The sequence below is a fragment of the Haemaphysalis longicornis genome, unplaced genomic scaffold, assembly GCF_048455015.1.
Source record: "Haemaphysalis longicornis isolate Haplotype H1 unplaced genomic scaffold, Haemaphysalis longicornis Haplotype H1 scaffold_12, whole genome shotgun sequence".
NCBI lineage: Eukaryota > Metazoa > Arthropoda > Arachnida > Ixodida > Ixodidae > Haemaphysalis > Haemaphysalis longicornis.
This window is the reverse complement of record NW_027526225.1, coordinates 67,638,323-67,651,653: the sequence shown is the minus strand read 5'-3', so window position 1 is coordinate 67,651,653 and position 13,331 is coordinate 67,638,323. Positions and strand designations below refer to the sequence as shown.

Below are 13,331 nucleotides of genomic sequence, written 5' to 3'. Positions count from 1 at the left end.
GTCCGTGGTTGCTTGTGTTGTCACTCATTAACAAAATTGAACTATTCAGCAAATATCTGATGCTAAGGAACATTTTTTCCAGTTGCTCATTCCTATTCTTATTAGTTTAACAATGCCACCAGTACTGCTAGAACTGCAGGGCAGTGGGGCTTCATTGTAACAAATAAGTAAAAAAACGAATTTCAGTCCACATAGCACTCATAACAATAACAGTGAAAATCAACGTTTATTTACAGCGCGTTTTCGTGAAAGTAGTATGGCAAAAACGTCGTCTTAAGCATGCCCATTCATGCCGGTCCCCTTAACAAGCCGTGGTGTTGATGAGTAAGACGCCAGTAAACGCCCTTCAATCTTGACAAGGACTTGTGGTCTCCAATCTGAAAGCACAAAGAGATAAAAGCTTAGAAATGACATGACAAAAAGGAGGAAGAAAACAAAAAAGGGTGACGGCAGGCCTAACCCCAATGTTTAGGCCTATGTTTAGGCTTATACCCCTGACACACGGGCGCCTAAAAGGCCTTTGCAGAGAAGGACTGCTACCAAAACGGCATACGCCTCGGTGACACACGACAAAGGAGAATCTCCTTCACCGCAGCGGGCATTTCCCGTAAGGGGTGTTCGCTTATCTCCTTTACCGAACGAAAAGGAGCAGCTAGCGGCGCAGCCTCGTAAGCAGGAACTTGCAAATCATAAGCTTCTCAGAACTTAGTGCGACCAAATGCGATTTTATAATACTTTCATAAATTTTTTAAACTGCAATGAAATTAAATTGCACTACACAAGCCAAATCGTAATGTAGTTTTGTAAACATCTGCCCACTGTTGCCAGATTAGGCACAGAACATAGGCTAAAAAAGCACTCCATCGTTGCTGTTTAATACAAATATGTGAAATTACCCATTTATTTTTCTAAACAACAATAAAACGCACGGTTCCTCTCTAAAATAATGAAGAAGACTTATTAGCCGCACTTTATTTTTGTTATTGTGCATGCTTTTTCCACAGAAATGCTAGCGCCACTTTAATGGTGTGTCAGTTACGGGAACTACATAAAGGAGATCGGGGGTTGCTGTGTGTCAGGAGCGCCACTCCTTTCCACAAAATGTCTTTTGACGTGGAAAAAGGGGTTTAGTTTAAAAGAGATCTAGCGTTGCCGTGTGTCACAGGTATTAACCTTGAAGTTAGGCTGTATGATGTGCCAAAGTATGTCATATTCACTAAACGTTGAGCTGGGGGTTGTTGACGATGTTAGACTTCAAAGCGTGATATTAGAACTAACGTCCCATGTTTAGGCCTAATGTTAACAAGTTCAGCCGTTTCACGTACCTGAACTACGTCCTATTTATTGCACTTTGAGTCGTGGGCACCGGTTAACGACATTCGACCTCGAAGCATGACGTTAGACCTAACGATGGGCAGTCGCATATACGTATCGCTTCCCCCCTTTACTGCGTATCAACCGTAAACTGGAAGATACAAGAGGCTTCAGACACAGTCACACTGATTTTGGAACCAGCCACTCACACCTACACTCAAAAGATGACTGAAGTGGGGTATTATGCATCCAGAGTGAAAGGAAATTTACTGAGAGCTGTAGGAGGAATTTGGTCCCACTGACCTGTGGGACTTACTAGATCTTGTAGGTGGTGAACGTAAAGAAAAAGTAGCGTGTTGAAAAAAAGAAGAATGCACAGGCACGCATAAAAATGCGCCTAAACAAATATGCCCACATTTAAAGTGTTGACTTGGGAACATTTGTGCCAGTACTGAAATCACTTCATTGAGTAAAATGCACGAAAACAGCCTTTACAAACAGCTCACAGAATGACAATTAAAATAAATTATGTAAACACACAACAGCGAGTAAAACAAATGACAGAAATCATGAAAGAAAATTGAAATTAGGAATTTACATGAAAAAAGCACTCGTCTTTTAAGCCATGTCAGACATATTGTTGAATCAGCTATGCGACAATGACAGTGTCGCATCTTTACAAGTGCATATTCAAGACAAAGTACGCTCCTAAAGTCACTGTTTTGGCGTTAGTGAATGTGGGACATATTATGTTTTCCCTTTGTGCCGATTTTTTGGCAAGCAGTGTGTTACCCATAAAAGTAAAAAAATGTCGTTCCAAGACCTGATGAGAATCGGGAGCATAAATTTTAAGTGCCGCAAATGTCTCATTCTCTTTTTGCTACTCCACATAGGCAATGACATCAGTGACACAAAAATTTGGCTTATTAAACTTCAGAATTACTACCCTGTACGGATATATGACCAGATCTGTTCTTTTTTTGTTATAATGAACAGGTGCAAATTAAAGTAACTTTTTATTTCAAAATACGCTCGCTTCATCATGCATTCTGCGCTTTGGAAGAGTCATTCCTCACCTCCACCACGTTTCCATCAAGCAAGACAGCGATGATATCCGCGTTCCTGATGGTGGATAACCGGTGTGCAATCACGAGGACAGTGCGACCTGAAAGAAGATAATAATAATAAAGTTAAAAATAAAATTAAAAATTCCAAGCATTTCCTAAAAAGGGACATTGTAGCCAATCTCTTATGAACTGCATTTGACCAGTCTCCCACACTACACATCCCGAGTTCATCTACCCAGAAATAGTACTGAGAACCTCTGCAGAACTAGCTAGAAGAGTTTTCCAACCAATAATAATTAACATAAAAAAAATGGCCGCGTATATGCTCCTTTTGTTGCAAACGTCCACGAAAGACGATACCAGTTGACTGGCTCCCCTGCCAAGTAAATGCCTCCCTTCTCTTTCCCCCTCACCTCTCATGCCGTTCCTCTCCCGTCTCGTTCCTCCCATGATAACACGCTAGAGGTTTGCTCAGGTCGATTTAAATTTAGCACAATCCACTGCTCCATGCCGGGTGCCCCAATCGATGCCAGTGTTGTCGTACAACAGAGATGCGAATGAATCGAGGCACCCTACTACAACGTTTACAGAACCACGTTGCCCTACTTCACGAGCATTCCAAATGGAACATGGAAGTTATCGAGTGAAACCTTTTGTTGCTGTTGCCGTTTGATTTCTTAAATGCCGCCAGGAGCTATAGTAGCGCGGGCGACAGCATGCGACGGTTTTCTGCAGTTGAGTTCATTTGATCGCAAAAACCAAGCGATCATGAATTCTTTAACAAAAGAACACTGCAAATATCACTTACGTATTGATTTTCCGCCTTATATTTGCGCAATGTCTTGTTCTTGTTCGGCAGTGTTGACAAGTATGAACATTGACACTGGACTTCGACGTTTAGATTTGGCTGTGGGTATATAAGACTACTGCGCAGCTTCTATTTCACTTTGACCGGGTGGCTTAACCGAGGGTCAGACAGAGACAGACAGACCAAAATTTCTGCGTTTAAGTAGCTCAAGAATTACTGTCGTCTTTACAAGGGGGAAGCACTTTCGAAAACTGGAGCAGTGCTTACCACGACTCAACCTGTCCAAGGCAGCCTGGACCACTTGTTCCGATTCGCTGTCCAGTGCACTGAAAAAGAGAAAGAAGGGAATGCAAAGAAGAGATGTTTTAAGAAACAAGGACCTTTGCTTTTTTTTTAGGAGGTACAGTATAAAAACACATTCCCTAAAGCAAGACAAACTTCTAATAAGATGAGCACACTTTTAGGCCACCAGGAGCTGGGGCCCCAGTCAAGCATCATGCATTTAGCCTCTGCGCTGCTTTCTGTAAACAAAGAAAGAAAGAAAGACTGACTTCACTAGTCTCTTTGAGTTAGTAACTGTCTCCACTGCAGTTATCTCTCCCCGTACGTGCAAAAACAGATGGTTGGGGAACAATATCTGGGCTTGAAACATGTGAACCGAGATAACATGAAAACAAAGCAACAGTAGTTTTTAGGATGCATACCGTATTTTCGCGCGCATAACCCGCGCCCCACTTTCCGTCGACGAAAAAATATATATATCCCCTCGTATTGCCCGCATATTTTATACATAAGAGGATGAACCAAATCCACTACTCAAGCAACAGTACACATTTGTTTATGCAAAAGCACTTGCCTAGCGCGCCTAGCGCTAGGCAACTAGGCAACTAAGCAACTAAGCTAGGCAACTTAAAACTATTTCTTTTAATTTTTAAGTAAACTCTGTGAAACTTGTCAGCCTTGCCCTTTTTTCCACACTGATTTTAAGTATGGCATTATTTTTTTCAATTGGTCAATTAGTTCCCAAGATAATTAGAGATAATTAGCCATATTTGGAGGAACAATAGACAAAACAGTGTTCTTCATAAAACTGCAATCTTTATATTTTCCGACACTATGAACCCTGGTGAATGCAATAAGAGAATCGTTTTCTTTGATGCACCGCTTGAAACTAATTTTACAGCCCATTAAGCTTTGGTGGCACCAGTGGCAAGGAACCATTTTGAAAGCCTATTTCAAACGTCAAAGTTTAATGAGCTGTGAAATTAGTTCCAGGCGGTGCATCAAAAAACTGCTTCGATTATTGCACTCACCAGGGTTCATAGTATTTGAAAATGTAAAGATTACAGTTTTATGACCAACACTGTTTCGTCTATTGTCCCAAAAATGACTAATCATTTCCAATTATCTTGGGAACTAATTATCCTTAATTATATCAGGAACTAATTGACCCACTGAAAAAATAATGCCACATTTGACATTTCATATCAGTGGGAGAAAAGCAGCAAGACTGACAAATTTCACAGAGCTTGCCTAAAAATTAAAAGAAATGGTTTTAAGAGCCACGTTTTAAGAGCCATGGTTTTAAGAACAATGCAAGTATCACTCACGTATCAATGTGTTGCCTCAAATATGCTCAACGTTTTCTCTTTGCTCAACAGTGTCGATGAGTACAACCATTGCCACCAGATTTAGTACCTAGTTTAGAAAGGCTTTGCCTGTATAAGCCTCTCGTTCAAGCATTCTTTTAACATTCTGCATGTGTGCTTGGAGATTGCTCTCCTCATCACTAGGCTATGTCCTCTCCACATCACTGCGACCGCGCCACCACATTTTTGCCCATGCAAGCCCCGACCAATAACAGCTTCGTTGTTAAAACTCCAACTAAGCTCACTTTCGATGTTGGTGAAAGCACATGCTTTGTTAAGTTACCCACACTGAATTGCTTGAATTAAAAGAACAGTAAAAAATGCGTATTATAGTTCACTAAAAAAGCATCAGCTAATTTACCAATTATTTCTGAAATATTTTTCCTAATGCTTTTCCTTCACTATTTTTCACCTGGAAGGTCACCGTCAGTTCAATTTACTGCCAAATCTAGGGGAAGTTGTCAAATGACTACAGGGTTTTAAAATAGTGACAATATAAAGGCTACAGCATCTAAAAAGCTTTGTTACCCCTTCCACGCTGTGACAAAAGATGAGCAGTGAAGCTCTTATGCATTTTACATCAACTGAAGGATCAAGCATCTATTACTAAACTCGGAAGGACTACCTTTGTTTTAGTCGACATATGTGAGGTCGTCCGTTCTCTTCTTGCCTAAGCACATGTCTTTAACAGCATACAGAAATTCCACGACATTTGCAACCAAAATTTACAGTAGTGGTTGCGTCGCCTTAGAGGCCAATTGTCATATAATTTGTTTCACGATTGTTTCGATGAAACAAGAGCTACGGCCATTTTCTGTAACCACCCCATAATAGGCCATGCATTGACAGCAGACAGGAATTCTGTAGTTCTTACAACTTCACTGCGAAGTAACTAATAACGACAGGTAAATGAAACTCGGCATCACGACAGAGTCGTCTTAACGTCCAATTTCAGTATGACTTTTTGTAACACGAAAGTGTTTTATGCCTAGATACACCAAGATTTCACCGGCGTCATATCCGTCACGGAAATGACATTGCCAGCAAAAGTTCCATTGGCGCGGCTCCGCCCGAATTCAAGCCACGAACTCGCTCGCCGCAACGGGAGGTAAACGGCGCTATGCCCACTGCGCTATGAATTCAAGCGCAAGTAGGCCTACGAACGTGTCTTATATCTTTCCCACTACCTTATTCATTCAGATTGTGCTGTCGTCTAGGAGCAGCAAAGCAAAGTAGTTCATCGTGATGCTAATGAGCGCTGACAATCGGCACCTCGACGCCAGCGTCTTTGTGTATGCGGGACGCTGGTGAATTGAGGCACCCTCCGCCACCTACTGCTTTCGGTTTCGGTTCCGTTTCATTCGCACGGTTTTCAAGGGGCTGTGATTTCAGTCGGATTTACGCAATGTTCCTGCGCAGGCAATCCAGTGTCTAATGTTCATGCGTCTAACGGTGCCATGCCGGCGTAATATAAGTAGCGATGTACAAGTTCATAAGGATGCACAATAAACGTTTAAATGCTCCTTTGAAGGTGCATTTCACTTTCGCGTTTTACCGATTCCTATGAAAGGGGCATCAACCACATTTTTTTTTCAACATACCTACAGCAGATTGAGAGCTACATAGAACTCGCAAGAAACCGGAGTGTAAAATTTTTTCCTCTTGAAGCTCTGCACAGATGGAAAGACGTCGACACCTGCGGTAGCTACGTACAGCTTTGCAGTAAAAAGGCAAAGAAGGATGCACCTCGTGGCTTCGTCGAGAATCAGCACTTGGGGGTTCTTGAGCAGGGCCCTGGCGATGGCGATCCGTTGTTTCTGTCCCCCTGAGACGGTGACCCCCCTCTCACCGACCACAGTGTCGTACTGGCGAGGGAACGACTGGATGAAGTCGTGGGCGTTGGCCTGCCTGGCAGCCTCGTACACCTACACAGAGGCAGGGAAGAAAGGACGCGTGAACGAGTGAAAGGGTGCCACTCGGAGACTGTAGGACTTGAAATTTCATTTGCTTTCCCTTCCGGTTCCCCAACTCCCTCTTCTCATCTTAGCTCAATCTGTGTTACGTTGGGTCACGTCACGTCACCCTCATTAGGCTTTAGTGACGTTTCCTTAATTCTGTGACTTCGATTTTCATTTTCTAGTAGACTGACTTACCTCATTACCTGTTTGCATTTTTCTAGCCAGGCCTTGTTTGCACCAAGAAAAAAAAAAAATGATCGAAACCTGTTGTTATCTTGTTTGGCTTGTTGGCCAGCTTTCGTCACTTTCGTGACCGCGCCTCTTCCCATCGATAGTATGTTATCGATGACTACAAATTCAAATTTTGGTGCTCTCAGAGCACTTCTGGACAGCTAGCGCCGTCCGGAAGGTAAAAGAGGAAGTCAGTTTCGGTTTCAAGTTTCTTTTCTTCGCCGCGGGGGGATTTTTAAATCTTTGCCATCGCGCGCACGTGGTTTTGATTGCGGTGTCGATGCCGCATGGCAATGATCCAGGGGAACGGCGAATTTGGACAACGGATTCCGATGAATCTGAGTAGTAATCTCAGGATGATGGTAGCAGCACAGACATGAGAGACGAATTCGATTCGTCAGACTTCGGTATGGACGGCGAAAGTGCGTCGAACCGCCCCGGAACATCACCCGGTATCTGCCGGTGAGTTCTGCTTTCTCCTTGGGCCGTTCTATCACTGTCGCCCATTGATGTAAAAATATCCGCACTGTTCTAAAGGCCACAGCTCTTATCTGCAGGGTCTGACTTCATTCGGGCGGAACCACTTGGCGCTGGCTACACAGAGGAGCCAGCATTTGTTTCACTGCATCGAGAAACTGCTTCGCGTGGTGGCATGATAGGCACTAGTGCTTGTATTTGTGTACAGGTGTAAATAACGTCTGTACTTACAGAGCTCATATTTGCAATATTATTCTACAAGGGCCTCGCACTCAAAGTGCATATTTCAATTTTTTAAGGTTAACCCTGTGCAAAATAACATTGATGTTTTCATCATCATTTTTTTTATTTTTGCTACTTTTTTTGTTTTGATAATTTTTTGGTAATATTTGAAATGAATATGTTGCTTGAAATTAATACTGTTGGAAAGCCCTATCCTTCCTCTATCATTTCATACCTTACGCCTTAGCATCGATCATCTTCTGTGGCAGGAAAAAATATTCCTTGCGCTGCACAAAAACAACCAATTTTTCCACGGTCATGAAAGTGTGAAAGACAAAGGGCTAAGAACATGTTGCTGTAGTGACATGAGGAAGATTGTTTAGTTCGTAAAGGTTTGCCACTGTTCCTGTAGAATAAATGATCTCGATGCTGGCAAAACGAATTCTACCCATCCTGTTCTCCCGGTCAGGGGAAACTAAAGAGAATGAAGCTGTAAAGTGTTAGCAAAGCAAATTTACAAGAAGGTTCTATAGCAGCAAAGGTCCTGAGGCCACTTTTCAAGGTGCCACAGATAGCTGCCATCTAGACCCTTCAAGTCCAGCTATAGCTGTGCCATTGTAGCATGTGTTATTAAGCAAGATTAAAAAGAAGTAGACTGGACTAAATAAAGAGCTGCAACGGCATGAAATTGTACCAAGAAAAGAAAAAACACAGAAAGAGAATAGTTAGCCCAGACAAGTTTGATTCAAAAAGTACTTCACCAAAAAACACAGAAAGAGAATAGTTAGCCCAGACAAGTTTGATTCAAAAAGTACTTCACCTATAAAACTAGTATACACATTGTTTATATCAAAACTGAAGGAGTAGGTGTACGATTAAAAAATCACCAAGTGATAATATTGTAACAGCTTTTTTTACACTTGGTTTTCGTACAATGCTGACAAATGCACATCATGTAAAAATTATTATCCAGAAGACTTTTTTTATTACTAAGACTTCTTATTTAATAGGATTTTAAATTATTATCAGGGAGACTTCGTTATGAAAAATACTGTGATCACCCACGGTTTCGTGACTATTAATGAGAAACCTGGTGGATGCGCTCTTGGTCGCTCAATTTTTTAGGCGGTGACATCACAATGAGCTGGCCCTCTTGTAGTTCTCATAAGTTAAATATCTACCCAGATGACGGAAGCACATTTTCCAGAAAGCCAGATTTTCCGCATACAGAAAAACTATCGACCGCATTTTATTTCCATACAACATTCGAAGGGACAGATATGTTAATGGTGTAATATAACACAAGGAAATAGAACCTTTAAGGTGTGCGTGAGGCCAACACTAAACTTTGTGTATGTATTTCAAATGTTGGCCATCTCATACTTCACTAATAGTTCGTTTGACGAAAACGCTGCTTCAATCACTGACAAGTTGGTGTTCAAAGGCACTGATTTCAATCTGCTCGCTGGATCATATTACGACACAAAAAAAGCTCTCCACCGCATACGGGGGACCACGGAAACCAGTACAGCGCAATCATAGACAGTGTTAACCTCTGAATCCTCTCAATTTCTGGCATATTTTCGTACTGCAGCCAATTTTTAATCCTCGTACCAAAGCAAGATAAGGTTAATCTGATGAGTACCAGTGGCGAGTTTGTACTGTGGGCTCACAATGGCATTTTAGTTCGTGGCCGCTTTACTGCCATCAGTCAATCGTGCAAACTGACCTCCTGGGTTGTCATTCCTCCTGTTTCCTTTGATTATAAAAGGTCTCGGGATCAAAATTTGCATTAAAGCTAGCATGGGTGCTATTTTGACAAGGCAACCTTTCAAATGGAGCAAAGTTGGATGTAGTCTTTAGGGTACTACCACAGTAAAGCCAGCTTATATCAAACACGGATATATCGAATTATTGCTATATTGAACCCTTGTATAGTTCTGGTAAAAATTACATGCATTTAAAACTTTTTATATCGAACGCGATTTTGCTCACAATGGATATGTCGAACTCTCCCGCGCGGGATTTTTAGCTCTCCTTAGGCATGCGGCAGGCTTTCCCGCAATACATCGGCGCGCAGCGGTGGCGCGGGTGTCGCTCTCCTGCGCGAGCTCGGGTGCGTCCAAACCGGCCGTGGCAGAGTGGACCAGCTCCACGCATGCATGCCGTTGGAGCCGAAAGCGCCACATTGGGTGCTGCGGGCTGTGGGCTGCGGTGTCACTGAACGTCAAGTCCGCGCCACTCGCTGCGCGCACTTGCTCGGTTCGCTGGGTTCGCCGTTATTCGCTTGTATTCATGCTTGTCTCCGCTCTGTCGAAGACGCCGAGGACTCCGTACCGCTTCCGAGCACGAGCGAAACCGTCGCTGCCGTGGCCCTGCTACGGCAATACTGCAGTGCCATTGAGGGAAGCAGTCTTGTGCTTGTCAACTGTTTAGATACCGTGGAACAAGCAGTCACCAGCAACGCGTTGCGCTCCAAGAAGCAGACTACACTCATGCAGTTCTTCCACCTCAATAAATTATTGTTTTTTTTCCGAGAAAGTGTCGTATCAATAGTGAACTGCAGGGTGGTAAGAGCTCAGCGTTAGCTTGTGACTCCGTCAGCAAGATTGCTCTCATATAAGTTTTTTTTTTGCTTTACTTTCTATATCGAATTTTTGCTATATCGAACTATTTTGCAACCCTCGCGCTGTTTGATGTAAGCGGGTTTATATCGAAAACAACAGTCAACTGACACCGCAACTTTTTTAAATGTTCTGCCCGAAACTCCAGACTTACCTCTTCATCAGTTGCGTCGGGCTTTCCATATCGGATGTTTTCCATGATAGTTGTTGCAAACAAAATAGGCTCCTGGAAAAAAAAAAATAATAAAAGTGGGAACGGGGTTTTCTATAAATTGCGAATGAACACTGTTTAGCAACAGCAGTTGACACCAGCAACGCTTCTCAGAAACACCAGAAAATAGGCGATTGTAAATTCACAGTATATTATTTTGCATTCACTTGTTCTCAGTTCATGACTCCCACTTTGTGCGGTGACAAGGCTTCCAGCCAAATGCCGCATGTAGTTAAACCTCCATGTAACAAACTTTAATGTAATGAAGACCTCGATATAACAAGGTAACAGAACTTACATAACTTCTTGCCAATCGAAAACCCCTGTATATCTAGCCCCAATACAACAAAACAACTTTCTTTGTAATTTGAACATAATGCAATGCCTATGGCAGTAGAATTAAAGACAGATTTATATGGAAGGTCACTTTTTCATTCACAATTCGGTGAACAAGGCAACATTATATCTTGTGCGAGCAGCTTGGCCCTCTTGATGCAAAGCAAGTGTGGATTAGAGGCCATTAGCACTGCAGAGAGTCACTGAAGGTACCAGAATGCTCGACTGCAGTGTCCAGCTTACTCAGTTTGTTGCTTTAATCTTTTCCTTTCTGCATGCAAGCTGTTTATCTGTGTTCTTCACCCCTCTTTTCATGCCACTACACCGCTTCATTCTGCAGATCGCGTTCTCGAGAAACTCTACCCCACTAAACCACTGCCAATCTCGGTGAGTGAAGTGGTGAGCCATGGCAGAAGCTTCCGTTTTCGTAAAATACACCTCGCGGTATTTCAGGTGCAGAAGGCCTTTTCGGGCCGCTTCGTCGGCTTTTTGGTTCCCTTTGATGCCGCTGCGTCCAGGCATCCACTGGAATTTAATGTTGTGTCCAGCAGAGCAGGCAAGGTGATGAAGGTACGAGATGTCACCGGTTGCGATTTGGTGAAGAGAAAGCCTACTTCTTCTTGAGAGAATTTGTACAGCTGCCTTGGAGTCCGTGAAGATGACTCAAAGAAACTGCTTGTGGAGTGACTTTCAAAATACCCGCTGCTTTCTGCACGCTATTGACCCAGAATTGAAGTCGAGACTCCCGAGACAGCTCCCTCGTAAACTAGAAACGTTGTTTCATCGTCTACGGCTAAACTGTGCATACACAAATGGCTACCTATTTCACCTTGGAGCGACGCCCAATCCGCACTGTTGTAATTGTTCTTGTGTAAAAACTAGGGGTGTGCGAATATTCGAAACTTCGAATATTCGATTCGAATTTTTTGGTATTCGATTCGATTCGAACGACACATTTATGGTTCGAAATATTCGAACCACCCAAAACTAAAAAAAAAAATAAATTCAGAGCGTGTCTCAGCAGCAAAGTACACAGCAGCAGCAGCAGCATATACACGGCGAACGGTACGTGCTGTATTGGCGGTGAGATCTTTGAGTGGCGCCCCCTGGCTCTGACGTCGGCTTAGGGATTCGCGCCGCTGTCATCTGCTACACTCCGCTTGTGAGGGGCAACAATGCCTGGGCTAGAAATCGCCCGCTTCGTTGCTGTAGTGCGTTAAAAAGCGTATGTCTAGCGACTCAGTTATTTTGCCAGCTTCTGACGCATCTGAATAATTTGAATCTGTATCCCCCACAAGTTTGCAACACACGAAGAGATAGAGAACAACTTTCTTCAGAGTATCGGTCAGAAGATCGTGTGTAACTCGTCCTTTCTTGCTTATTCGCGAGGATCAGCGATCAGAGCTTCTCGATAAGTATTCAAAATGCGTAGGCTTCCCTGCAGTATTTTTTAGATGCTCCTATGAAGACTCAACAGTCTAATACTACGTACCAAGCAGCGGCCTCTACACGATCATTGCACAGCAGGAAATAAAGCGGCTTTCTTCTGTTTCTTTCGTTGTTGTCTTGTATCGGATTAATGTGTCTGGCTTTTTTTTTTTTTTCTGCCCAACGCATTAATTTTTCTTCGCCGTCACCAACTTCTTATTCGGAGGTTTCGGGATGTTTGGGAGCCTCACAAAGGTCGTGTGGATATTTCCTTCATTTTGTATGGCATACATTCCCTTCTTCACAAATTGGCTTTCATTACGGCTGCGTGCAAGAAGGTACATATCCGCAGCGTGTTTTGTTTATTCACATGCAAATACAATGAGAAGGTTTGTGCTACGCCACCGAGATCGCGCCCTAAACAACGTGGTCCACAGTACTCGAAGGCGGCTTTTGTGCTCCGAATTTCTATCGTAATTATATCGTTATCATAACGAACTGACTCTCAGCTCTAACAATGATGACATGATTATGGTGTTGAAGGCATGATATACTCGCTAACTAACGTAATAAATAGTATACCTGCATATATTACAAGACTCTAAACCGAAGAATTCCAAGGAGCTCTTCATTGCTTTTCAACCCTTCCAGGCGCGAAGAACAAATCCTATTCTACTCGGGATGGCATTCTATGATTTGAAGAAAATTACTTTTACTCTCTTGTCCTGGACTGAGGACCCGGCCCACTAACCAGATCGATTTAATTGTTAAACAAAGTTTTCCCCTCCATCCTTTACTCCTTCTCCTCCTCTTGAGTGCAGTTTTCCTATAACGCATATCCAAATATCGGGAAGATATGGCTGTGCAAAATGTTCCGAAATATCCCTGCAGGTCTTAACAAACATATATGTGTTACTATAAATTTAACGAAGACGTGGCTCATTTTGTTCAATAAACCTGCATACTGGTTAGATGCCTGGTATAGAATCAGCACGCGCGTATATAC

At 42.8% G+C, this 13,331-nt stretch overlaps 1 protein-coding gene across 1 annotated transcript in view; it reads right to left on the bottom strand.

Moving 5' to 3' along the window:
* Positions 1–207: 207 nt before the first annotated feature.
* Positions 208–13,331, bottom strand: part of LOC144162797 (mitochondrial potassium channel ATP-binding subunit) — a 51,264-nt gene continuing 38,140 nt past the window's right edge. Inside the window, exons 14-18 of the mRNA XM_077693460.1 lie at positions 10,505–10,576; positions 6,585–6,763; positions 3,457–3,515; positions 2,391–2,479; positions 208–377 (exon numbers count right to left, since the gene is read on the bottom strand). Of these exons, the coding sequence (XP_077549586.1) occupies positions 288–377; positions 2,391–2,479; positions 3,457–3,515; positions 6,585–6,763; positions 10,505–10,576 (489 nt within the window). The 3' untranslated portion in view covers positions 208–287. The remainder of the gene's footprint in view (positions 378–2,390; positions 2,480–3,456; positions 3,516–6,584; positions 6,764–10,504; positions 10,577–13,331) is intronic.